Source organism: Hyla sarda, chromosome 3, assembly GCF_029499605.1.
Source record: "Hyla sarda isolate aHylSar1 chromosome 3, aHylSar1.hap1, whole genome shotgun sequence".
In the NCBI taxonomy this organism is placed as follows: Eukaryota; Metazoa; Chordata; class Amphibia; order Anura; family Hylidae; genus Hyla; species Hyla sarda.
The window spans coordinates 26,085,851-26,110,239 of record NC_079191.1 but is presented as its reverse complement, the minus strand read 5'-3'; the positions used below and the strand labels follow the sequence as shown (position 1 = coordinate 26,110,239).

Here is a 24,389-nt window from a genome sequence, read left to right as displayed (position 1 = left end):
GTCTTGGCCCTCACTTCATTCACCTACTTTAGGATGGCCAAACTTAGCGGCGAATAGTGCTTGGCTTTTTTTTTGGCAGTCCTTCAAGGGGTAGTCCAGTGGTGAAAAACTTATCCCCTATCCTAAGGATAGGGGATAAGTTTAAGATCGCGGGGGGTCCGACCGCTGGGGCCCCCTGCGATCTCTCTGTACGGGGGCCAGGCTATCCGGCCAGATAGCGGGTGTCGACCCCCGCACGAAGCGGCGGCCGACACGCCCCCTCAATACATCTCTATGGCAGAGCCGGAGATTTCCGAAGGCAGCGCTTCGGCTCTGCCATAGAGTTGTATTGAGGGGGCGTGTCGGCCGCCGCTTCGTGCGAAGGTCAACACGCCCCCTTCCCGCGGGCTGTCGGGGCTCGGTACAGGAGATCGCAGGGGGCCCCAGCGGTCGGACCCCCGCGATCTCAAACTTATCCCCTATCCTTAGGATAGGGGATAAGTTGTTCACCACTGGGTCACCACTGGACTACTCCTTTAAACCCATAAAACCTATATTACTTTTAAAATGAGTATGTTAACGCTGCATTTGATCTATGGTGGTCAGACTGTTAAAACCCACTGATCTAGAGAACCACGGGCCTTAGTGCCTGCAGTGAAAGTAGTGGCACATGCTTGGCTGCTGCTCCATTAACTTGCTGAAGGCTCCTCCAACAGAGAAAGGTCTCTTTGTGTTTTGGACAAATCCCGGTTACCAGAAATGCTACACTATACTAGCACAAATATGCCCCCCACCAGCTGCACTGCCACAGTATACTGTACATACTGTAAGGCCACCATCCATAGGATCAATAAGATATATGGATATTAACTGAACTTACATTTTTTAAATGCCCATCATGTTTGTACAATGTGTCATTCCCTTTCCCAAAACAACCTCTGAACTTCATTCTCCTGAATGTGTCCAGTGGTCAATTTGGGGCTAGTTAAAGGGGTACTCTGCCCCTAGACATCTTTTCCCCTACCAAAGGACAGGAGATAAGATGTCAGATTGCCAGGGTCCCGCCGCTGGGGACCCCCGCAATATAGCAAGCAGCACCCACCTGTAACTGCTTCCGAAACGCTGGAGGCTCTCAGGCTAAGTCCCCGTGTGACATCACGCCCCGCCCCTCAATGCAAGTCTATGGGAGGGGGCGTGACGGCTGTCATAGATTTGCATTGAGGGGGCGGGGTGTGACGTCACATGGGGGCGGAGTCGTGACAGCATGATCTTCCGCTCCTGTGGTCCAGAACCTCCAGTGCTGCCGGAAGCAGATACAGGTGGGTGCAGCTTGCTATATTGCAGGGGTCCCCAGCGGCGGGACCCCAGCGATATGACATCTTATCCCTTATCCTTTGAGTAGGGGATAAGATGTCTAGTGGGCGGAGTACACCTTTAAAGGAAAATGGTCACCTGTTCACAAGCACTATAATCTGATACACCGAGTTATAGTGCGGGTGAGCAGGAGACAGAGGTGGGGTCTAGCAGGTAGGTAGGTATAGCAGTCCGGAACCCCGATCCGCACTGAGGCAGTCCCGCCGGCTAGATTTAAATATTCATAAGCGCCGATGAATCACCCGTCACGTGAGCGCTCAGTAAGCACGAGCGCTCACATGACTGGGGATGCGCCTACGCTTATGAATATTTAAATCTAGCCAGCGGGACTGCCTCAGTGCGCAAGTGAGCACAGGAAGAAGGGGGACCTGTGGAGGATCGGGGTTCCGGACTGCAGTTAGGAATAGCAGTCGAGACCCCGCAAACAGATTTGTAAATTACTTCTATTACAAAAATCTTAATCCTTTCAGTACTTATGAGCTGATGAAGTTGAGTTGTTCTTTTCTGTCCAAGTGTTCTCTGATGACACGTATCTCGGGAACCGCCCAGTTTAGAAGCAAATCCCCATAGCGAACCTCTTCTACTCTGTGCAGTTCCCGAGACAAGCAGAGATGTCAGCAGAGAGCACTGTTGCCATACAGAAAACAATAACTCAACTTCAGCAGCTGATAATTATTGAAAGGATTAAGATTTTTTTAATAGAAGTAATTTACAAATCTGTTTACACTTTCTGGAGCCAGTTGATATTTAAAAGAAAAAAAGTTTTTTTTCCTGGAATACCCCTTTAAGACAAACAATGAACTATTAGGACGCATGGAAGATCTTGAGGATGTAAGTTTTTTTTTATTTTATTTTGTATCTATATGAAGATCCTAAAAATACTCAGAATAAGTATGTCCATGGTATAAGTCAAATTGTATCATTGCTATTTTATGCAGTACCTCATTTTATAAACTACAAAGAAGCACGGAAACAATGCAGTGGTATTTTATCATGGAGATTACGTCTCGTACACATGGCTGGAGCGCAACGTTTTGTAAGTGAAACCACACCACAACAAAAACATATCGTGTTGAAGCTGTGCTGACGTCAGAAGTATGTGTTTATCCTCTGTTCTGAACGTCCCGTTAAGGTTTTTAGCCCCGGGCAAAGTGGAACGCAAAATATCTGCAATCATCCAAAACCAAGATTACCACACTCTTTCAAGGTAATTGATACGTAAAAAAGAAAAGTTATGGTTAATGATTTAAACATATTCCTGGGTTGTAAAAAAAAATTTTTATGGGTGTTCTTTAGTTCTGAAAATAGATTGGAGTCCAGACGAAATTAGAGGAACGTCGTGAAACAACCCAGAGGCTGCAACGCACGAGGCAGTATCTACACAAGATGTAGGTTGATATATATATATATATATGCTTAAAGGGGTACTCCACCCCTAGACATCTTATCCCCTATCCAAAGGATAGGGGATAAGATGTCTGATAGCGGGGGTCTCGCCGCTGCAGCATGCACCTGTATCTGCTTCCGCCAGCGCTGGAGGTTCTTGCTCCCAACCACGGGAACGGAAGATCGTAACGTCACGACTCCGCCCCAGTGTGATGTCACGCCCCACCCCCTCAATGCAAGTCTATGGGAGGGGGCGTGACAGCTGTCACGCCCCCTCCCATAGGCTTGCATTGAGGGGGCGGAGCGTGACATCACACGGGGGCGGAGCCGTGACGTCACAATGCTCCTGCCCCGTGATCGACAGTAATCAGACTGATTTTAACAGGGTGCAGCGTGCAAGATCACGGGGGTCCCCAGCGATCAGGCATCTTATCCCCTATCCTTTGGATAGGGGATAAGATGTCTAAGTGCCGAGTACCCCTTTAAGTATAATGTATTTCCATGCCCACAGTCATGTGACACTCTGGCTGCAAAATAATTTCATGATGTTGGTGTTTTCATATGTTACATATAATTCATTACAAAATCTATGTAAATTCATAGAATTCATTATTCTGTACCGATCCCTTGTTATATCCTGAAACTCCAGAGCTGCACTCATTGTTCTGCTGGTAGGGTCACTGGGGGAGATTTATCAAAACCTGTGTAGAGGAAGAGTGGTGCAGTTGCCCATAGAAACCAATCAGATCGCTTCTTTCATTTTTCACAGGCCTCTTTAAAAATGAAAGAAGCGAGCTGATTGGTTGCTATGGGTAACTGCGCCACTCTTCCTCTGCACAGGTTTTGATAAATCTCCCCCCCTGTGTACATACATTACATACACTGTGTACATGCAACCTGGATTATACACCAGAGCTACATTCATTAGTCTGCTGCTTGATGTTCCAAACCGTCAGCTTGTTGACCGATTTGTATACATCAAATAAAGTAGACTTAAAGGGGTATTCCAGGAAAAAACTTTTTATTTATTTATTTGTTTTTTTATATTAACTGGCTCCAGAAAATTAAACAGATTTGTAAATTACTTCCATTAAAAAAATCTTAATCCTTCCAATAATTATCAGCTGCTGAAGTTGAGTTGCTGTTTCCTGTCTGGCAACAGTGCTCTCTGCTGACATCTCTGCTTTTGTCTCGGGAACTGCACAGAGTAGAAGAGGTTTGCTATGGGGATTTGCTTCTAAACTGGGCGGTTCCTGAGAGACAGGTGTCATCAGAGAGCACTTAGACAGAAAAGAACAACTCAACTTCAGCAGCTCATAAGTACTGAAAGGATGAAGATTTTTTTAATAGAAGTAATTTACAAATCTGTTTAAAGGGGTAGTCCAGTGGTGAAAAACCTTAGGATAGGGGATAAGTTTGAGATCGCAGGGGGTCCGACCGCTGGGGCCCCCTGCGATCTCTCTGTACGGGGGCCAGGCTCTCCGGCCAGATAGCGGGTGTCGACCCCCGCACGAAGCGGCGGCTGACACGCCCCTCAATACATCGCTATGGCAGAGCCGGAGATTGCCGAAGGCAGCACTCCGGCTCTGCCATAGAGTTGTATTGAGGGGGCGTGTCGGCCGCCGCTTCGTGCGGGGGTCGACACGCCCCCTTCGTGCGGGCTGTCGGGGCCCCGTACAGGAGATCGCGGGGGGCCCCAGCGGTCGGACCCCCCGCGATCTGCAACTTATCCCCTATCCTTAGGATAGGGGGATAAGTTGTTCACCACTTGTTCACTACTGGACTACTCCTTTAACTTTCTGGAGCCAGTTGATATATACATTTATTTATATATATATATATATATATATAAAAGTTTTTTCCTTTTAACCCCTTTAACTAACACACAGTTCTCTTTAAATATAGTATCTGGAAAACAGCGGCAAAGCCGCTGTTTTCCAGATACTATATTTAAAGAGGACTGTGTGTTAGTTATCTTTTAAATTCGTTAGGCAATAAAAGTTATGTTTTATAATTAAAGTGAATGGTAAATATGCTATCGTTAAAAATGTGTATAGAATATATCACCTCCATCCGTTCTTGCTTAACTTCATCAATCTCCTCATCTTCCATCAAAGCCAGGAGCTCTCCGGTCTGGTCAATGGAGTTCAGAAAGTCCTGGGCTAGTTTCTGACGTTTATTCGCATTATTGTTAGCGGCCAGTTTCTCTGCGCAAAAATAGTGACAAAAAGATACAGGTTACATCAGGGGTAAAGTCCTGGAGATAAAAAGTTCAGGCACTCACCCAAGATTTCCACTCAAGGGCTGGCCCTGCAGAACTCCTGCTAATTGGAACGGTGTTCCCGCTGTGAAAAAAAAGTGCAGGAACTCAGTTCCCATGCGTTCCCGCAGGACTTGAACCCTGGGTTACATCTTAAAACAATGGCACATATGTGTGACACGGTTACGAAAATTGAAAATATATTTAGGCATTTGTATTTGTATCGGGCTTAAAGGGTACCTCTCATCAAATAAACTTTTGATATATTTTAGATTAATGTATGCAGAATAACTTTCCAATAGCATGTTAATGAAAAATATGCTTCTTTCTATTGTATTTTTCCCGATCAGTCCTGTCAGCAAGCATTTCTGACTCATGCTGGAGTCCTAAACACTCAGAGCTGCCAGCCTGCTTTGTTCACAGCCAAACAGGCTGTGAACAAAGTAAGCTGGCAGCTCTGAGTGTTCTCCTTTGTGAACAAAGCAGACTGGCAGCTCGTAGTGTTTAGGACTCCAGCATGAGTCTGAAATGCTTGCTGCCAGGACTGGTAGGGAGACCCCTAGTGGTCATTTCTTCAAAGTGGAAAATTAAATAGAAAGAAGCATATTTTTTAATAACATGCAATTGTAAAGTTATTCTGTATACATTAATCTATAATATATCAAAAGTTTTTTGGATGAGAGGTACCCTTTAATGTATTAAAATCTATTATCCAGCCCAAAAGAGAGATATTGGCCTGATGATCAGCGCCTCCCCGCTATTTCTCATCTACAATTTCATAAATTCCACCGTTAAAAATGTGTTAAAGATTCAAATTTCTCATAATAGAAAATTCAATAAATGATCATGACATGCTAACAAAGCCCTCAACAGGCTGCAAATCACATCACAACCACTGGGCACCCCAACCTAAACCAACCAGGAGACAAACACCCAGGGAATGCTCATGGGGACTACAAACCCAACATCACCGTGCCTGCCCAAGGAGGGTGAGAGATCTGGTGAAAAAATCCCAGCCACCATGACAACTGTGACCACACGGTGATTACCAAGGACTACCACCCTACACATCATTCCACTCACCATGCGTTCCTCCTCCTGAGCTGCTGCTGTAATACGTAACTATGGAGAAAGATAATTGCATAGGAGTTGCAGACACAAAGCACTAGGAGATTTTCTGAGATATTCAATCAAAACATCCATAACTATGGACCTGTTGCTTCACTTTTGCATTGGGGCAATATAAAAAGAATGGTTCCCTATTATGCATTGAGCATTAAAGACAATGTCCAGTGAAACAAAATTTAAACCCTATCCACAGGATAGAGGATAAGTCTCTGATTGCCCAAAAGGGTCCCCCGGCTCTGCTAATGTGCGTTTAGTACCAAGAACATCAGCTGGTCGAAACACGTCCCCTCCATTCATCTCTTTGCGAGAGGCATAGACCCACGAGCGATGTGTCTCCGCCTCTCCAATAGAGATGAATGGAGGGGGCGTGTTTCGACCAGTTGACGTACTGGGCGCGAAAAGTAATTTCCTGGGGCAAAGTCGGGGCCCCGCACAGAAGATCACGTGGGGTCCCAGAGGTCGGACCACCCGCGTTCAGACAGGGTATAAATAGGGTATAAATTTTGTGTCGCTGGAGGTCTTCTTTAACCCCTTAAGGACGCAGCCCTTTTTCACCTTAACCCCTTAAGGATCGGGGTTTTTTCCGTTTTTGCACTTTCGTTTTTTGCTCCTTGCCTTTAAAAAAATCATAACTCTTTCAATTTTGCACCTAAAAATCCATATAATTGCTTATTTTTTGTGCCACCAATTCTACTTTGTAATGACGTCAGTCATTTTGCCCAAAAATCTACGGTGAAACGGAAAAAAAAATCATTGTGAGACAAGATTGAAAAAAAAAACGCCATTTTGTAACTTTTGGGGGCTTCCATTTCTACGTAGTACATTTTTCGGTAAAATAAATTCAGGTTCATACAATTAAAATGATACCCTACTTATATAGGTTTGATTTTGTCGTACTTCTGGAAAAAATCATAACTCCATGCAGGAAAATTAATACATTTAAAATTGTCATTTTCTGACCCCTATAACTTTTTTATTTTTCCGTGTATGGGGCGGTATGAGGGCTCATTTTTTGCGCCGTGATCTGAAGTTTTTAACGGTACCATTTTTGCATTGATAGGACTTATTGATCGCTTTTTATTCATATTTTTTCATGATATAAAAAGTGACCAAAAATGCACTATTTTGGACTTTGGAATTTTTTTGCAGGTACGCCATTGACCGAGCGGTATAATTAACGATATATTTTTATAATTCGGACATTTCCGCACGCGGCGATACCATATATGTTTATTTTTATTTACACTGTGTTTTTTTTTTATGGGACAAGGGGGGTGATTCAAACTTTTAATAGGGAAGGGGTTAAATGATCTTTATTCACTTTGTTTTTGCAGTGTTATAGCTCTCATAGGGGCCTATAACACTGCACACACTGATCATTGTTATCCCATAGGGACCTATAACACTGCACACACTGATCTTCATCATTGATCACTGGTTTCTCATAGGAAACCAGTGATCAATGATTCTGCCGCATGACTGCTCATGCCTGGATCTCAGGCACTGAGCAGTCATTCGGCGATCGGACAGCGAGGAGGCAGGTAGGGGCCCCTCCCGCTGTCCTGTAAGCTGTTCGGGATGCCTCGATTTCGCCGCGGCTATCCCGAACAGCCCACTGAGTTAACCGGCACTTTTTACTTTCACTTTTAGCCACGTGGCTCAGCTTTGAGCGCGCGGCTAAAGGGTTAATAGCACGCTGCACCGCGATCAGTGCCGCGCACTATTAGCGGCAGGTCCCGGCTTCACAATGACGCCGGGCCCGCCGTTATATGATGCGGGGTCACCGTGGGACCCCGCGTTATATCACGGGAGCGGGACCAAGGACGTACTCATACGTTCTTGGTCCTTAAGGGGTTAAGGACTGAGCCCTTTTTTGCAATTCAGACCACCGTCGCTTTACGAATTAATAACGCGAAAACGCTTTTACCGAATATTCTGAGACAGTTTTTTCGTGACATATTCTACTTTATTTTGGTGGTAAATTTTCGGCGTTACTTGCATCCTTTTTTGGTGAAAAATCCCAAAATTTCATGAAAATTTTGAAAATTTAGAATTTTTCTAACTTTGAAGCTCTCTGCTTGTAAGGAAAATGGATATTCCAAATACATTTTATTTTTATTCACAAATACAATATGTCCACTTTATGTTGGCATCATAAAATGGACATATTTTTGCTTTTTGAAAAAATTAGAGGGCTTCAAAGTAGAGCATCTGAAGGGCAAATCTGAAGGGACAGATGTTACAGAGCTACAACTCCCAGCATGCCTGGGCAGTCCAGGCATGCTGAGAGTTGTAGTTTGGCAACATCTGGAGGGCTACCATTTGTGCACCACTGTAACAGTGGTTTCCAAACTGTGACCCTCCAGATGTTGCAAAACTACAACTCCCAGCATGCCCAGGCAGCCTTTGGCCTTCCTTTGCCACAATAAAGATCGTTTTACTTTCACTTTCAATCCCCCCCCCCACCTTCGCTTCCCTACCTGATCCAGTATCCAGCAGTCTCCAGCGAAGATCCTGGGTCCCCATGTATCTTCTCCTGCAGGTACCGGCCTCCATCTTCTTCCCACGATCCCCTCGACATCCAGGGGTGGGCAGAACGGGGGGTTTCCATGGCAACCCCCTGTCCTGCGCTGCCATTGGTCAGAACTCAGTTCTGACTAATGGCAGGGGATAGGAGGAGATCGCAGCACTGCGACCTCACTCCTATCCCTTAGGCTGATTGGGGCTGTCACTGACAACTCCGATCATCCCTATTTTCTGGGTGATCGGGTCACCAGAGACCTGATCAGCCCGGAATTGGAGAAAATCGCATGTCTGAATTGACATGAGATTTTCTCCGATCGCCGACATGGGGGGATCTCAGGACCCCCCTGGGCGATGTGCCGGGGTGCCTGCTGAATGATTTCAGCAGGCATACCGATCCAGTCCCCAACCGGCTAGCGGCGGGGACCGGAATTCCCACGTGCGTATCCATACGCCCTGCGTCCTTAAGGACTCGGGATGCAGGGCTTATGGATACGCCCTGCGTCCTTAACAGGTTAAAGGGGTACTACCGTGGCAAACTTTTTTTTTTTTTAAATCAACTGGTGCCAGAAAATTAAACCGATTTGTAAATCACTTCTATTAAAAAATCTTAATCCTTCCAGTACTTTTTAGGGGCTGTATACCAAAGAGAAATCCAAAAAGAAATGCATTTCCTGTGATGTCCTGACCACAGTGCTCTCTGCTGACCTCTGCTGTCCATTTTAGGAACTGTCCAGAGAAGCATATGTTTGCTATGGGGATTTTCTCCAGTTCCTAAAATGGACAGCAGAGGTAAGCAGAGAGCACTGTGGTCAGGACATCACAGGAAATGCATTTCTTTTTTGGATTTCTCTTTAGTATACAGCCCCTAAAAAGTACTGGAAGGATTAAGATTTTTTTAATAGAAGTGATTTACAAATCTGTTTAACTTTCTGGCACCAGTTGATTTAAAAAAAAAAAAAAAGTTTTCCATGGTCGTACCCCTTTAAACTCTCTGAATAATTTATTTGTTTTCATCTTAAAGAAAAAATGGAGTTGACCAGCCATTTTTAATTTTTTTAATTTGTGGTTCTTTAATTTTTTTAAATTTGTTTTAATATAAATATATATTATTACAAGAAATAAAGTGTGTATATGAAAATGTTAAGGACGACATGGCAACATTTGAAATAGAAATAAAAAAAGAAAAAGAAAAATACATTCTGAAAAAAAAAATGAGAACATTCCTTTCAAGATAGTCAAAACTGTGCGAATAACATATATTTAAAAACCTTCTAAGTTATGTTAATTACTGCATAATGTCTTCCAAAAATACAATTCTCTTTCCTGAAACATATTATTTCAGGTGTTTTAAATCTCCATGTAAAGCAGGAGATGGAAAAGGAAAAATGGCTAGCCCTGAAAAGCTACTGATGTTTCACATCAAAACTGCCGAATAACAGTAGATCTAGTTAAGGCAAAAGTGTTATTACAACGCACTTATCCAGCGCGTAACATTCCACATGTAAATCGTGTACTGACATAGACAAAACATTACCGACTACACATCGGCTACTAGAGAACAGATTCAGAGGATGCTAATCAGTAGTAGATGGACTTACCGTACATTTTTATATCAGTATTTTATAAGAATATCCACGTAAAACCCTAAAATATTCCAATTCTCACAATGGCCACTAGGGCTAGTTTTCCGCAGCTGCCTTATTGGCTTTGCCGTATAGACTGGGACAAAATGAATACACTCATTTGATTTTGATTAGAATGTGGGTGAGTTAATGGCAGCTCTCTTTTTTATTGTGCAGTCCCAGATAAGGCAGGATACCCAAACTATACATTTGGATTAAAGGGGTATTCCAGGCAAAAACTTTTTTTTATATATCAACTGGCTCTGGAAAGTTAAACAGATTTGTAAATTACTTCTATCAAAAAAAAAAAATCGTAATCCTTTCAGTACTTATGAGCTGCTGAAGTTGAGTTGTTCTTTTCTGTCTAAGTGCTCTCTGATGACACGTGTCTCGGGAAACGCCCAGTTTAGACGCAAATCCCCATAGCAAACCTCTTCTACTCTGTGCAGTTCCCGAGACAAGCAGAGATGTCAGCAGAGAGCGCTGTTGCCAGACAGGAAACAACAACTCAACTTCAGCAGCTGATAATTATTGGAAGGATTAAGATTTTTTTTTTTAATAGAAGTAATTTACAAATCTGTTTAATTTTCTGGAGCCAGTTGATATAAAAAAAATAAAAATAAATAAATAAAAAGTTTTTCCCTGGAATACCCCTTTAAGTCTACTTTGTTTGATGTATACAAATCGGTCAAATTTACAGATTTGTAAATTACTTCTATTAAAAAATCTTAATCCTTCCAATAGTTATTAGCTTCTGAAGTTTTCTGTCTAACTGCCCAATGATGATGTCACGTCCCGGGAGCTGTGCATGATGGGAGAATATCCCCATAGGAACTGCACAGCTCCCGGGACGTGAGTCATCAGAATGCAGTTAGATAGAAAACAGCAACTCAACTTCAGAAGCTAATAACTATTGGAAGGATTAAGATTTTGTAATAGAAGTAATTCACAAATCTGTATAACTTTCTGGAGCCAGTTGATTGATAAAAAAAAAGTTTTTGCCTGGAATACCCCTTTAAGGCTCTCTTATGTAGCTCCCCTACTATGCAATACTCGTTAGGAAAGTAATATCAGAAAATGACATATTAATAAAATCAGTGAATAGGAACAAGGGTGTAGCTGCTCAGCACCGGGGCTTATATAGATACGTGACAGGAGGTATAACAGTCTACACAAGCTGGGGGGTCCCGTATAATAGGCAATGTGGGAGGTGCAGCAGTTTCCCGAAATGATAAAGGACGTAGCACTCAGCCCTTTAGAGATTCAAATAAAGTTCCTTTAGTTCACATACATCGTTGCTTGTTACAGGCAGTGACAAGGAGATAAAACAACAAGGGCTCCTCGGAGCTCAGAGGAGTGACGACGGCTCCGTTACGCGGCAATCCTGCTTGGTCACGCCTCCAGGAGGCGTGACCAAGCAGGATTGCCGCGAAACGGAGCTGTTGTCACTCCTCGGAGCTCAGAGGAGCCCTTATTGCTTTATCTCCCCGTCCCTGCCTGTAACCTGCATCGATGTATGTGAACTAAAGGATCTTTATTTGAATCTCTAAAGGGCTGAGTGCTACGTCCTTTATCATTTCTCTGCACTGTATTATTACAATCAGGATTTTATAATACAAAACATTATGTTTTATTTGTCTTATTTTTATGTGATTACATACCTAAAAAATATCCTCATTTTCACATTGATTAGTAGTGCACAGTATGGCCCAGGCTTATCAATCTAAGGAAAGACTATCTGATTTGCCCATGGTACCCAATCACAGCTCAGCTTTTATTTCTCAAATTGCTCTGGTAAAATGAAACCTAAGCAGTGATTGGTTGCTGCTATGAGCAAATAAGACAGTTTTTAACCTTAGAATATTTTGATAAATCTAGGCCAATGAGCTCACATTTTCTGTTTATATTCTCCCTTACGACCTTTACTGTATAGAATGGGACAGAGTGACCAAAGTAATGTTATTATCCTTAGAATGTAGGTGCATTAAAGGGGTATTCCAGGCCAAAACTTTATATATATATATATATATATATATATATATCAACTGGCTCCGGAAAGTTGAACAGATTTGTAAATTACTTCTATTAAAAAATCTTAATCCTTCCAATAGTTATTAGCTTCTGAAGTTGAGTTGCTGTTTTCTGTCTAACTGCTTTCTGATGACTCACGTCCCGGGAGCTGTCCAGCTCCTATGGGGATATTCTCCCATCATGCACAGCTCCCGGGACGTGACATCATCATTGAGCAGTGAGACAGAAAAATTCTGAAGCTAATAACTATTGGAAGGATTAAGATTTTTTAATAGAAGTAATTTACAAATCTGTTTAACTTTCCGGAGCCAGTTGATATATAAAATTTTTTTTTTGCCTGGAATACCCCTTTAATGACAGGTCTGGTGGTTTCCTTTAGAAGAAAACCAGAACCATGAACTAATATTCACTACATGATGTGCAGATCACCCTCTTAACCAACTGAAGGAGACCAAGGTTAACCAACTAGGGCACAAATACCCGATATGACAAAAAGCTGTATAACATAAAATGGGAAATTGGTTTTCTAAGTCTCTTTCAGTGTAATAAAAAAAAAATGTATAATGATATTATTGGATGCAATGGGATGACTACAAAACAGATAGAGTCCTTTTGGGCTCACTGAATAAATCAATGTATGTCCCCCCCTTAAAGGGGTATTCCAGGCAAAAACCTTTTTTCATATATCAACTGACTCTGGAAAGTTAAACAGATTTGTAAATTACTTCTATTAAAAAATCTTAATCCTTCCAATAGTTATTAGCTTCTGAAGTTGAGTTGCTGTTTTCTGTCTAACTGCTCTCTGATGACTCACGTCCCAGGAGCTGTGCAGTTCCTATGGGGATATTCTCCCATCATGCACAGCTCCCGGGACGTGACATCATCATTGAGCAGTTAGACAGAAAACTTCAGAAGCTAATAACTATTGGAAGGATTAAGATTTTTTAATAGAAGTCATTTACAAATCTGTTTAACTTTCGGGAGCAAGTTGATATATAAAAAAAAGTTTTTGCCTAGAATACCCCTTTAAAGTGAATGAATTGTATAAAAAAATAAAATAATATATATATATATATATATATATATATATATATAGCAAGTTAAAATATTATTAACCAGATAATGTGGACCACCTCTAATAGTAAAGTTGATAAGTCCATGAATCCATTTTGGTTTTTTTCAAATTCAAGCAGCACCACTTTAATCTAGTGGCTGTGTCTGGTATGGCAACAATTAAAGGGATACTCCACTGGAAAACATTGGTGCCAGAAAGTTAAACAGATTTGTAAATTACTTCTGTTAAAAAATCTTAATCCTTCCAGTACTTATCAGCTGCTGTTAGGATCCACAGGAAGTTCTTTTCTTTTTGAATTTCCTTTCTGCCTGGCCACAGTGCTCTCTGCTGACACCTCTGTCCATTTTAGGAACTGTACCGAGCAGGATAGGTTTTCTATGGGGATTTCCTCCTAACCGAAAAAGGACAGAGGTGTCAGCAGAGAGCAATGTGGTCAGGCAGAAAGGAAATTGAAAACGAAAAGAACTTCCTGTGCAGCATCTGATAAGTACTGGAAGGATTAAGATTTTTTTAATAGAAATAATTTACAAATCTGTTTAACTTTCTGGCACCAGTTGATTTAAAAAAAAAAAAAAATAATAAATGTCCAGTGGAGTACCCCTTTAAAGTGTAATTTCAATGTAGCCAATATTAGTGAACATGAGAAAAATCCTTGAGATGTTTCTATGTAATGACCCTAGTCACCCTTTCAAATAATGAAACTGAGCTGCAATACCACACACAGCCAGCGGACAAAAATGGCAATGTTTCTGAAAAATAGAAAACCTTTTTATAATAAAAAATAAATAAATAAATAAATAAATACATATATATATATATATATATATATATTTTTTTTTTTTTTTTTTTTCACTTTTCACTCCCCAGTATATTTAATAGTTAACTAGAAGGTCTTAATATCTGTAGATAAATTGTCAAAAGTTTGGTGTGAGTTTTGCCTTGGAGACAGAGGCAATCAATAAAAATGTGAATTGCTTTCGCCTTTTCTGAGAACCCTAGAGCAGTGGTCTTCAAACTGTGGCCCTCCAGATGTTGCAAAACTACAATTCCCAGAATGCCCGGACAGCCGTTGGCTGTCCGGGCATGCTGGGAGTTGTAGTTTTGCAACATCTGGAGGGCCACAGTTTGAAGACCTCTGCCCTAGAGCATGCTTCCGATCCGGTGTACGTAACATTTACAATGGGTTATAAGGCTCATTTTTTTCGACGGCAGCTCCTGAAAATTGCCTAATACCAGAATCGTAAAATAAATCATTCCAATCCATGAATCGTCCTGTTGGCACCAGACACCGCGCACAAGCACACATGGAATAAGTCATTCTGCATATGTCAAAGTTGTCTCTGCCGAATGAAGAACTCGGTCGGGATTTTCTTGAATAATGTATTGGCAGCTGTCCTGTGCAATGAAGATCAGGGCAACCCCTCTGCCCATTGTCACCGCACTGAAATTACCAACGCTGAATTCAATTACTCTCATCATCATTCCCAGATTGTGAGACCATCACTGGAAGGAGACAGAGCGCTCATAACTAGGATGTTGTGCTTATCAGGATTACAGTAATTAGAAGGGAGGGGGGGAGGGGACCAGTGAATGGAGGAGAATATTACATGTTATTTACAACTAGATGAGTACACGGCGTTATCCGGTTTTTCCTTCCTAATCCTTGTTGTGGTGGAAAATCAACAGAGGAAGCTTTTGACTTCATATCCCATCCTCATATATTGTTGTCATATCCCAACCCCATATCCCGTCCCCATATCCCATCCTCCTATCCCGTCCTCCCATCCCGTCCTCCTATCCCATCCTCCTATCTCGTCCTCCCATCTCGTCCTCCCATCCAGTCCTCCCATCCCGTCCTCTTATCCCGTCCTCCCATCCCTACCTCCCATCCCAACCTCTTATCCCGTCCTCCTATCCCGTCCTCCTATCCCGACCTCCCATCCCGACCTCCCATCCCGACCTCCCATCTCGACTTCCCATCTCGACTTCCCATCCCGACCTCCCATCCCGACCTCCTATCCTGTCCTCCAATCCCATCCTCCCATCCCATCCTCCAATCCCGTCCTCTTATCCCGTCCTCCTATCCCATCCTCCTATCCCGACCTCCCATCCCGACCTCCCATCCCAACCTCCCATCTCGACTTCCTATCCCGACCTCCCATTCCGACCTCCGATCCCGTCCTCCCATCCCGTCCACCCATCCCGTCCTCCCATCCCGTCCTCCCATCCCGACCTTCCATCCCGACTAGGGATCGACCGATATCGTTTTTTTAGGGCCGATACCGATAATCGGTGGAGGTTAGGGCCGATAGCCGATAACTTATACCGATATTCCGGTATAAGTTATCGGCTATTTATCCCCCCGCGACACCGCTGCAGATCATTGATTTAAAGCGGGCGCTTTAAATCAATGCACTGCAGTGGCTTTTGCGGTGCCATAGGCCGCCGCCGCCACCACCCGCTTCTCCCCCCCTACCTGTCAGGGTGGTCCGGTCCATCCATCCTTCCTGTAGTGTCTGGCGGCATTCCAGGTGGAGGGTGAACCGGTCCGGTCTGTCCTTCTTCTCCGGGGGTCATCTTCTTCACTCCGGGCAGGCTCCGGCCTAGTACGCTGCATAGACGCCGCTGCGCAGTGACGCCCGTGCGCAGCGACGCACCTGACGTCACGGCGTAGCGGCGTCTATGCAGCATACTAGGCCGGAGCCTGCCCGGAGTGGAGAAGATGACCCCCGGAGAAGAAGGACAGCCCTAGCCGGTTCACCCTTGACCCGGAATGCCGCCTGACACTACAGGAAGGATGGATGGCCCTGACCACCCCCATTACAGGTAAATTAAATTTTTTTTATTGACTTGGAGGGTGGGGGAGGAGCTCGACCAGTATAGCGGTATGGGCAAAAATCCATGCCGGTATACCGCCCAGCACTACGGTGGGGGGTGCGACGCGGTGCGGTGGGTCGGGGGGGGTGGTCACGGTGCGGCGGGTCGGGGGCGGTGCGGGGGGCGGGGCATTATCGGCTTATCGGCAAGGTAATTAGCGATACCGATAATGCCCAAAATCGTGATTATCGGCCGATAATATTGGCCATACCGATAATTGGTCGATCCCTAATCCCGACCTCCCATCCCATCCTCCCATCCCGTCCTCCCGTCTTCCTATCCCGTCCTCCCATCCCGTCCTCCCATCCCAACCTCTTATCCCGTCCTCCTATACCAACCTCCTATCCCAACCTCCCATCCCGACCTCCTATCCCATCCTCCAATCCCGACCTCCCATCCCGTCCTCCAATCCCGACCTCCCATCCCGTCCTCCAATCCCGTCCTCCAATCCCGACCTCCCATCCCGACCTCCTATCCTGTCCTCCAATCCCGTCCTCTTATCCCGTCCTCCTATCCCGACCTCCCATCCCGTCCTCCTATCCCGACCTGTAATATGTGCACCAGGTATTATTGAAATATCTCCAGCCGTACGGAAGTTATGCAGGAACATACATTTCCCATTGATTTGCATGGGACTTTAAACAAAAACCCCGACCCTCACAAATGGGGGGGGTAGTTAAGGGTTAAATTAACTATCTTATATTTTAAGTGGACATATAAGTAACATGTGACCAAGTATTATCGAAATATCTCCAGCCGTTTGGCAGTTATGCAGTAACATATAATTCCCATAGAGTTGTATGGCACTTTAAACAAAAACCCCGACCCTGGCAAATGGGGGCGAGTAGGGGTTAAATCACCTATCCTATGTTTGTTGTATCAAAACCTGTGCAAAGGAAAAGTTGCCCAGTTGCCCATAGCAACCAATCAGATCACTTCTTTCATTTTGCAGAGGCCTTGTTAAAAATGAAAGGAGCGATCTGATTGGTTGCTATGGGCAACTGGACAACTTTTCCTCTGCACAGGTTTTGATAAATCTACCCCATTGAGTTTTATATGTATAGATTGGTCACTAGGATGACCACATGTATCCATTTTTCCCATTCACTTTAATTACGAAACATATATTTTAAATTAGTTTGGCAATAAAAGTTAACTAACACACAGTTCTCTTTAAATATAGTATCTGGAAAACAGCGGCAAAGCCGCTGTTTTCCAGATACTATATTTAAAGAGAACTGTGTGTTAGTTATCTTTTAAATTCGTTAACTTTTATTGCCTAACGAACTTAAAAGTTATTTATTATAATTAAAGTGAATGGGAAAAATGGATACATGCGCTCGTATCAGGATTACAGAGAGTTAAACAAATTATAATCTATGCCTTGTCAGGGGAAATCACCTAAACTTGGTTCAGTGTGCCATAGAGGTCATCATCTGTGTCAGGGGTATTTTAAGGTGTACCTACCTTCCAGATCATCCTCCTCAGTGCCTTTCAGCACCTTGGACTTGTAGTCGCGGAACACCATGTATTTCAGCAGTCGCTTTAATTTTTTCTGTAAAGTCATAATAAAAGTAGCGATAGTCAGATGACCCACGAGAATAAGAGATGTATTATAGTAGTTATATTCTGGTATATAGGGGCAGTATTATAGTAGTTATATTCTTGTATATAGGAGCAGTATTATAGTAGTCATATTCTTGTATATAGGAGCAGTATTATAGTAGTTATATTCTTGTATATAGGGGCAGTATTATAGTAGTCATATTCTTGTATATAGGAGGCAGTATTATAGTAGTTATATTCTTGTATATAGGAGCAGTATTATAGTAGTTATATTCTTGTATATAGGAGCAGTATTATAGTAGTTATATTCTTGTATATAGGGGCAGTATTATAGTAGTCATATTCTTGTATATAGGAGGCAGTATTATAGTAGTTATATTCTTGTATATAGGAGCAGTATTATAGTAGTTATATTCTTGTATATAGGAGCAGTATTATAGTAGTTATATTCTTGTATATAGGAGACAGTATTATAGTAGTTATATTCTTGTATATAGAAGCAGTATTATAGTAGTTATATTCTTGTATATAGGAGCAGTATTATAGTAGTTATATTCTTGTATATAGGAGACAGTATTATAGTAGTTATATTCTTGTATATAGAAGCAGTATTATAGTAGTTATATTCTTGTATATAGGAGCAGTATTATAGTAGTTATATTCTTGTATATAGGAGACAGTATTATAGTAGTTATATTCATGTACATAGGTGGCAGTATTATAGTAGTTATATTCTTGTATATAGGAGCAGTATTATAGTAGTTATATTCTTGTATATAGGAGGCTGTATTATAGTAGTTATATTCTGGTATATAGGGGCAGTATTATAGTAGTTATATTCTTGTATATAGAAGCAGTATTATAGTAGTTATATTCTTGTATATAGGGGCAGTATTATAGTAATTATATTCTGGTATATAGGGGCAGTATTATAGTAGTTATATTCTTGTATATAGAAGCAGTATTATAGTAGTTATATTCTTGTATATAGGGGCAGTATTATAGTAGTTATATTCTTGTATATAGAAGCAGTATTATAGTAGTTATATTCTTGTATATAGAAGCAGTATTATAGTAGTTATATTCTGGTATATAGGGGCAGTATTATAGTAGTTATATTCTTGTATATAGAAGCAGTATTATAGTAGTTATATTCTGGTATATAGGGGCAGTATTATAGTAGTTATATTCTTGTATATAGGAGCAGTATTATAGTAGTTATATTCTGGTATACAGGAGGCAGTATTATAGTGGTTATATTCTTGTATATAGGAGCAGTATTATAGTAGTTCTATTCTTGTATATAGGAGCAGTATTATAGTAGTTATATTCTTGTATATAGGAGGCAGTATTATAGTAGTTATATTCTTGTATATAGGAGCAGTATTATAGTAATTATATTCTTGTATATAGGAGCAGTATTACAGTAGTTATATTCTTGTATATAGGAGGCAGTATTATAGTAGCTATATTCTTGTATATAGGAGCAGTATTATAGTAGTTATACTGTTGTATATAGGATCAGTATTATAGTAGTTATATTCTTGTATATAGGAGCAGTATTATAGTAGATATATTCTTGTACATAAGGAGCAGTATTATAGTAGTTATATTCTTGTATATAGTAGAAGTATTATAGTAGTTATATTCTTGTATATAAGAGCAGTATTATAGTAGTTATATTCTTGTACATAGGAGCAGTTTTATAGTAGTTATATTCTTGTATATAGGAGCAGTATTATAGTAGTTATATTCTTGTATATAGGGGGCAGTATTATAGTGGTTATATTCTTGTATATAGGAGCAGTATTACATTGGAGCAGTATTATAGTAGTTATATTCTTGTATATAGGAGGCAGTATTATAGTAGTTATATTCTTGTATATAGGAGCAGTATTATAGTAGTTATATTCTTGTATATAGGAGCAGTATTATAGTAGTTATATTCATGTATATAGGAGGAATATTATAGTAGTTATATTCTTGTATATAGGAGCAGTATTATAGTAGTTATATTCTTGTATATAGGAGGAATATTATAGTAGTTATATTCTTGTATATAGGAGCAGTATTATAGTAGTTATATTCTTGTATATAGGAGACAGTATTATAGTAGTTATATTCATGTATATAGGAGCAGTATTACATTGGAGCAGTATTATAGTAATTATATTCTTGTATATAGGAGCAGTATTACATTGGAGCAGTATTATAGTAGTTATACTCTTGTATATAGGAGACAGTATTATAGTAGTTATATTCATGTACATAGGTGCAGTATTATAGTAGTTATATTCTTGTATATAGGAGCAGTATTATTGTAGTTATATTCATGTACATAGGTGCAGTATTATAGTAGTTATATTCTTGTATATAGGAAGCAGTATTATAGTAGTTATATTCTTGTATATAGGAGCAGTATTATAGTAGTTATATTCTTGTATATAGGAGCAGTATTATAGTAGTTATATTCTTGTAGATAGGATGAGTATTATAGTAGTTACATTTTTGTGGGGGAGTATTATATAGAAGGTATACTCTTGTACATAGGGGGCAGTATTATAGTAGCTATATTCTTTGCTATGTACAAGGGAAGAGTATTACAGTTATTATATCCCTGTACATATCAAGTACAGGTATAGTAGTTATGATTTTGCACATTCAGGGTAGTATTATACTATCTATAATTATGGAGTAGCAATGTGTTGCTCATAATGACCCCACTTTATGTCACTATGGATAAAAAAAAATGTAAGCAAATTAGAGGAAGCAAAAAAACCTGGCTAAGGATGGGTTTCCACTTGGCAATTTTTTGGAGAATTGCCACTGCAGTTTTTGAGCCAAAGCCAGAAGTGGATTCAAAACAAATGGGAAATAGAAATGAAGAGCTTATATTTCTCAATTCTGCTGGATCCACTAATGGCTTTGGCTCAAAATCTGTATTGGCAATTCTCCAAAATATGCCTTACAGGAATGAAGCATATACGCGTGGTTATAGGACGCACTTTAGGTAAAGGCCTAATGACATTCTCGGCCAATATTGCCCTTTGTGATAGGCCCAATCAATCAGCTGATGAATAAGCTAATTCTATCTACACTGGAAGATGTGCTACCGACTAAAAGATGCAAACGGGGAATGTACAGTGATCCCTCAACTTACAATGGCCTCAACATACAATAGTTTCAACATACAATGTTTTTTTTTCTGGACCATCGTAACTTGAAACCAGACTCAACATTCAATGTACAGACAGTCCAGATCTGTGATACCTGTCACAACTGGAGGAACTGACCAATCAGAATTGGCATTTTACTGGCAAATCACCTCTATTACTGAAGTACATGCACTGACTGGTGTCTGGTAGCGCCCCCTACAGTACAGGGAGGAACAACAAGTTCTGTACTACTCCTTACCTGTACCAGGGTTAGCTGCTGTTTTGGACACCAAGTAAGGGCGGCTCCATTTGGGACACTGTTTGTACTGTATAGGACACTAAAGAAGCTCCTGTCCTCTACATAAACCATTGTTTCCCAACCAGGGTGCCTCCAGCTGTTGCAAAACTACAACTTCCAGCATGCCCGGGCAGCCAACGGCTGTCCGGGCATGCTGGAAGTTGTAGTTTTGCAACAGCTGGAGGCACCCTGGTTGGGAAACACTGACATAGACAGTGATTACAGCTCCCAGCAGATCTTTCTTACTTTTATATGTAAGGATTTGCTTTATCTATATTAGTTATCTATTTATTTTTCTTTAATCCTCACGTTTTCCTATTTTTGGATGACATTTTGGTGGCTTCAGAACCAATTAACAGGTTTCCATAGAGCAGTGGTTTCAACATACAATGGTTTCAACATACAAGGGTCGTCCTGGAACCAATTAAAGGGGTTATCCAGGAAAAAACTTTTTTTTATATATCAATTGGCTCCAGAAAGTTAAACAGATTTGTAAATTACTTCTATTAAAAAATCTTAATCTTTTCACTACTTATGAGCTTCTGAAGTTAAGGTTGTTCTTTTCTGTCTAAGTGCTCTCTAATAACCCGTGTCTCAGGAAACGCCCAGTTTAGAAGCAAATCCCCATAGCAAACCTCTTCTAAACTGGGCGTTTCCCGAGACACGTCATCAGAGAGGATTTAGACAGAAAAGAACAACCTTAACTTCAGAAGCTCATAAGTACTGAAAGGATTAAAAAAAATTAATAGAAGTAATTTACAAATCTGTTTAACTTTCTGTAGGCAGTTGATATATATAAAAAAGTTTTTGCCTGAAATACCCCTTTATTGTAACTTGAAGGACCACTGTACTGGAAACGACGACGATAGATCTAGGAAGAATTAACGGTCTACAGTTTAGCAAAAAGATCAACAAATCAGTGAGCGCTTTTCTTACCTTATCTCTGCGCATGAGGAAAAGAAGATCTTCTGCTGAAATAACTCTGGCGCCTCTCATCTGAGACACATCAGCCGCTTGCTGCAACTGAAAAAGAAAATGGGTCAAGGACATTTTTCAGTGTAATTCATGTCTACAGTCTGAAGAAGGACTCTTGGAAGCCTTAAAGGGGTACTCTTAAGGAAAACTTTTTTTTTATTTTTTAAATCAACTGGTGCCAGAAAGTTAAACAGATTTGTAAATTACTTCTATAAAAAAAATCCTAATCGTTCCAGTACTTTTTAGGGGCTGTATACTAAAGAGGAAATGCTTTTATTTTTAGATTTCTCTGCTGTCATGACCACAATGCTCTCTGCTGACCTCTGCTGTCCATTTTAGGAACTGTCCAGAGCAGGAGAAAATCCCCATAGCAAACATAATCTGCTCAGGACAGTTCCTAAAATGGACAGCAGAGGTCAGCAGAGAGCACTGTGGTCATGGCATCAGAGAAATCTAAAAAGAAAAGCATTTCCTCTGTAGTATATAGCACTTAAAAAGTACTGGAAGGATTAAGATTTTTTTAATAGAAGTCATTTACAAATCTGTTTAACTTTCTGGCACCAGCTGATTTAAAAAAAAAAAAAAAAAAGGTTTTCCACGGGAGTACCCCTTTAAAGCATTTCCTCTGTAGCACACAGCCCCTAAAAAGTACAGGAAGGATTAAGATTTTTTAATAGAAGTAATTTACAAATCTGTTTAACTTTCTGGCACCAGTTGATTTCTTTTTAAAAGTTTTCCACGGGAGTACCCCTTTAAATGTTGCCTTTTTTTGAGAATGTGTTATTTTACTGCACAACGGATAACAATAAAACTAAGAGCATTCATAAAAAATAAAAAGTACTCATATACGGTGTGCCGACTTCTCTCTATGTGCAAATACAGAGTACAGGAAAACCCTGATCGTTTTAAGTATACAGCTCCCATGCTAACGTACAGATAGTAAAAGAAGGGACACATAAGAGATAACAATAGTCTGCAGGATTCAGACTACACAGAGTAGGAATAAGAGCTGAATACAAAATACAGTAAAAGATATTTTGGTGTCACCTTCTTGTGTTGAGACCAGGAGCAGGAAGAGGTGAGCAGCGGGGGCCAGGTATCATCAATGGTGGGGGATCCAGCATGCAAGTTTTTTTAATGATTTTTTTTTTCTAGTCTGCTGGGCAACCTCTTTAAAGAAGCACACCCAGCAAAACAGATAAACGTTGCTATGACTGGTGCCGGCTCCGCATAGGCGGACCTTGACAGATCGAGTCAAAGAGAATCATTGTGCTCTACACAACCTCAGAAGGCTGCAGTAAGCATAAGACAGTCTAAGGGATATCCTTTCTTTTCTCCTTATAAAATATCTGAAGTTAAAGGGGTTATCCAGGGAAAACATTTTTTTTATATATCAACTGGCTCCAGAAAGTTAAACAGATTTGTAAATGACTTCTATGAAAAAATCTTAATCCTTTCAGTACTTATGAGCTGCTGAAGTTGAGTTGTTCTTTTCTGTCTAAGTGCTCTCTGATGACACGTGTCTCGGGAACTGTCCAGAGTAGAAACAAATCCCCATAGCAAACCTCTTCTACTCTGTGCAGTTCCCGAGACAAGCAGAAATGTCAGCAGAGAGCACTGTTGCCAGACAGAAAACAACAACTCAACTTCAGCAGCTGATAATTATTGGAAGGATTAAGATTTTTTAATAGAAGTAATTTACAAATCTGTACTCCGGTGAAAAACTTTTTTTTTTTTTTTAAATCAACTGGTGCCAGAAAGTTAAACAGATTTGTAAATTACTTCTATAAAAAAATCTTAATCCTTTCAGTACTTATTAGCTGCTGAATACTACAGCGGAAATTCTTTTCTTTTTGGAACACAGAGCTGTCTGCTGACATCACGAGCACAGTGCTCTCTGCTGACATCTCTGTCCATTTTAGGAACTGTCCAGAACAGCATATTTTTGCTATGGGGAATTCCTTTTACTCTGGACACTTCCTAAAATGGACAGAGATGTCAGCAGAGAGCACTGTGCTCATGATATCAGCAGAGAGCTCTGTGTTTCGAACGGAAAATAATTTCCACTATAGTATTCAGCAGCTAATAAGTACAGGAAGGATTAAGATTTTTAAATAGAAGTAATTTACAAATCTGT

The 24,389-nt window shown here is 40.9% G+C and overlaps 1 protein-coding gene and 1 long non-coding RNA gene across 14 annotated transcripts in view; one reads left to right on the top strand and one right to left on the bottom strand.

Annotated features, from left to right (window-relative positions):
- The window catches only part of SUPT3H (SPT3 homolog, SAGA and STAGA complex component), a 565,704-nt gene that overhangs the window by 164,609 nt on the left and 376,706 nt on the right, over positions 1-24,389 (bottom strand). For 12 of the 13 annotated variants that reach the window (XM_056563929.1, XM_056563931.1, XM_056563927.1 and 9 more), the window contains 4 exons: positions 22,214-22,300; positions 17,726-17,813; positions 6,083-6,121; positions 4,807-4,946 (listed from right to left, as the gene is read on the bottom strand). In XM_056563929.1, coding sequence (XP_056419904.1) covers positions 4,807-4,946; positions 6,083-6,121; positions 17,726-17,813; positions 22,214-22,300 — 354 coding nt within the window. The remainder of the gene's footprint in view (positions 1-4,806; positions 4,947-6,082; positions 6,122-17,725; positions 17,814-22,213; positions 22,301-24,389) is intronic. The other variant, XM_056563932.1, reaches the window with a different exon arrangement.
- Positions 2,286-2,733, top strand: LOC130361210 (uncharacterized). Its single transcript, XR_008890908.1, has 3 exons — positions 2,286-2,389; positions 2,486-2,560; positions 2,650-2,733. It is a non-coding gene; the product is annotated as an uncharacterized LOC130361210 (long non-coding RNA).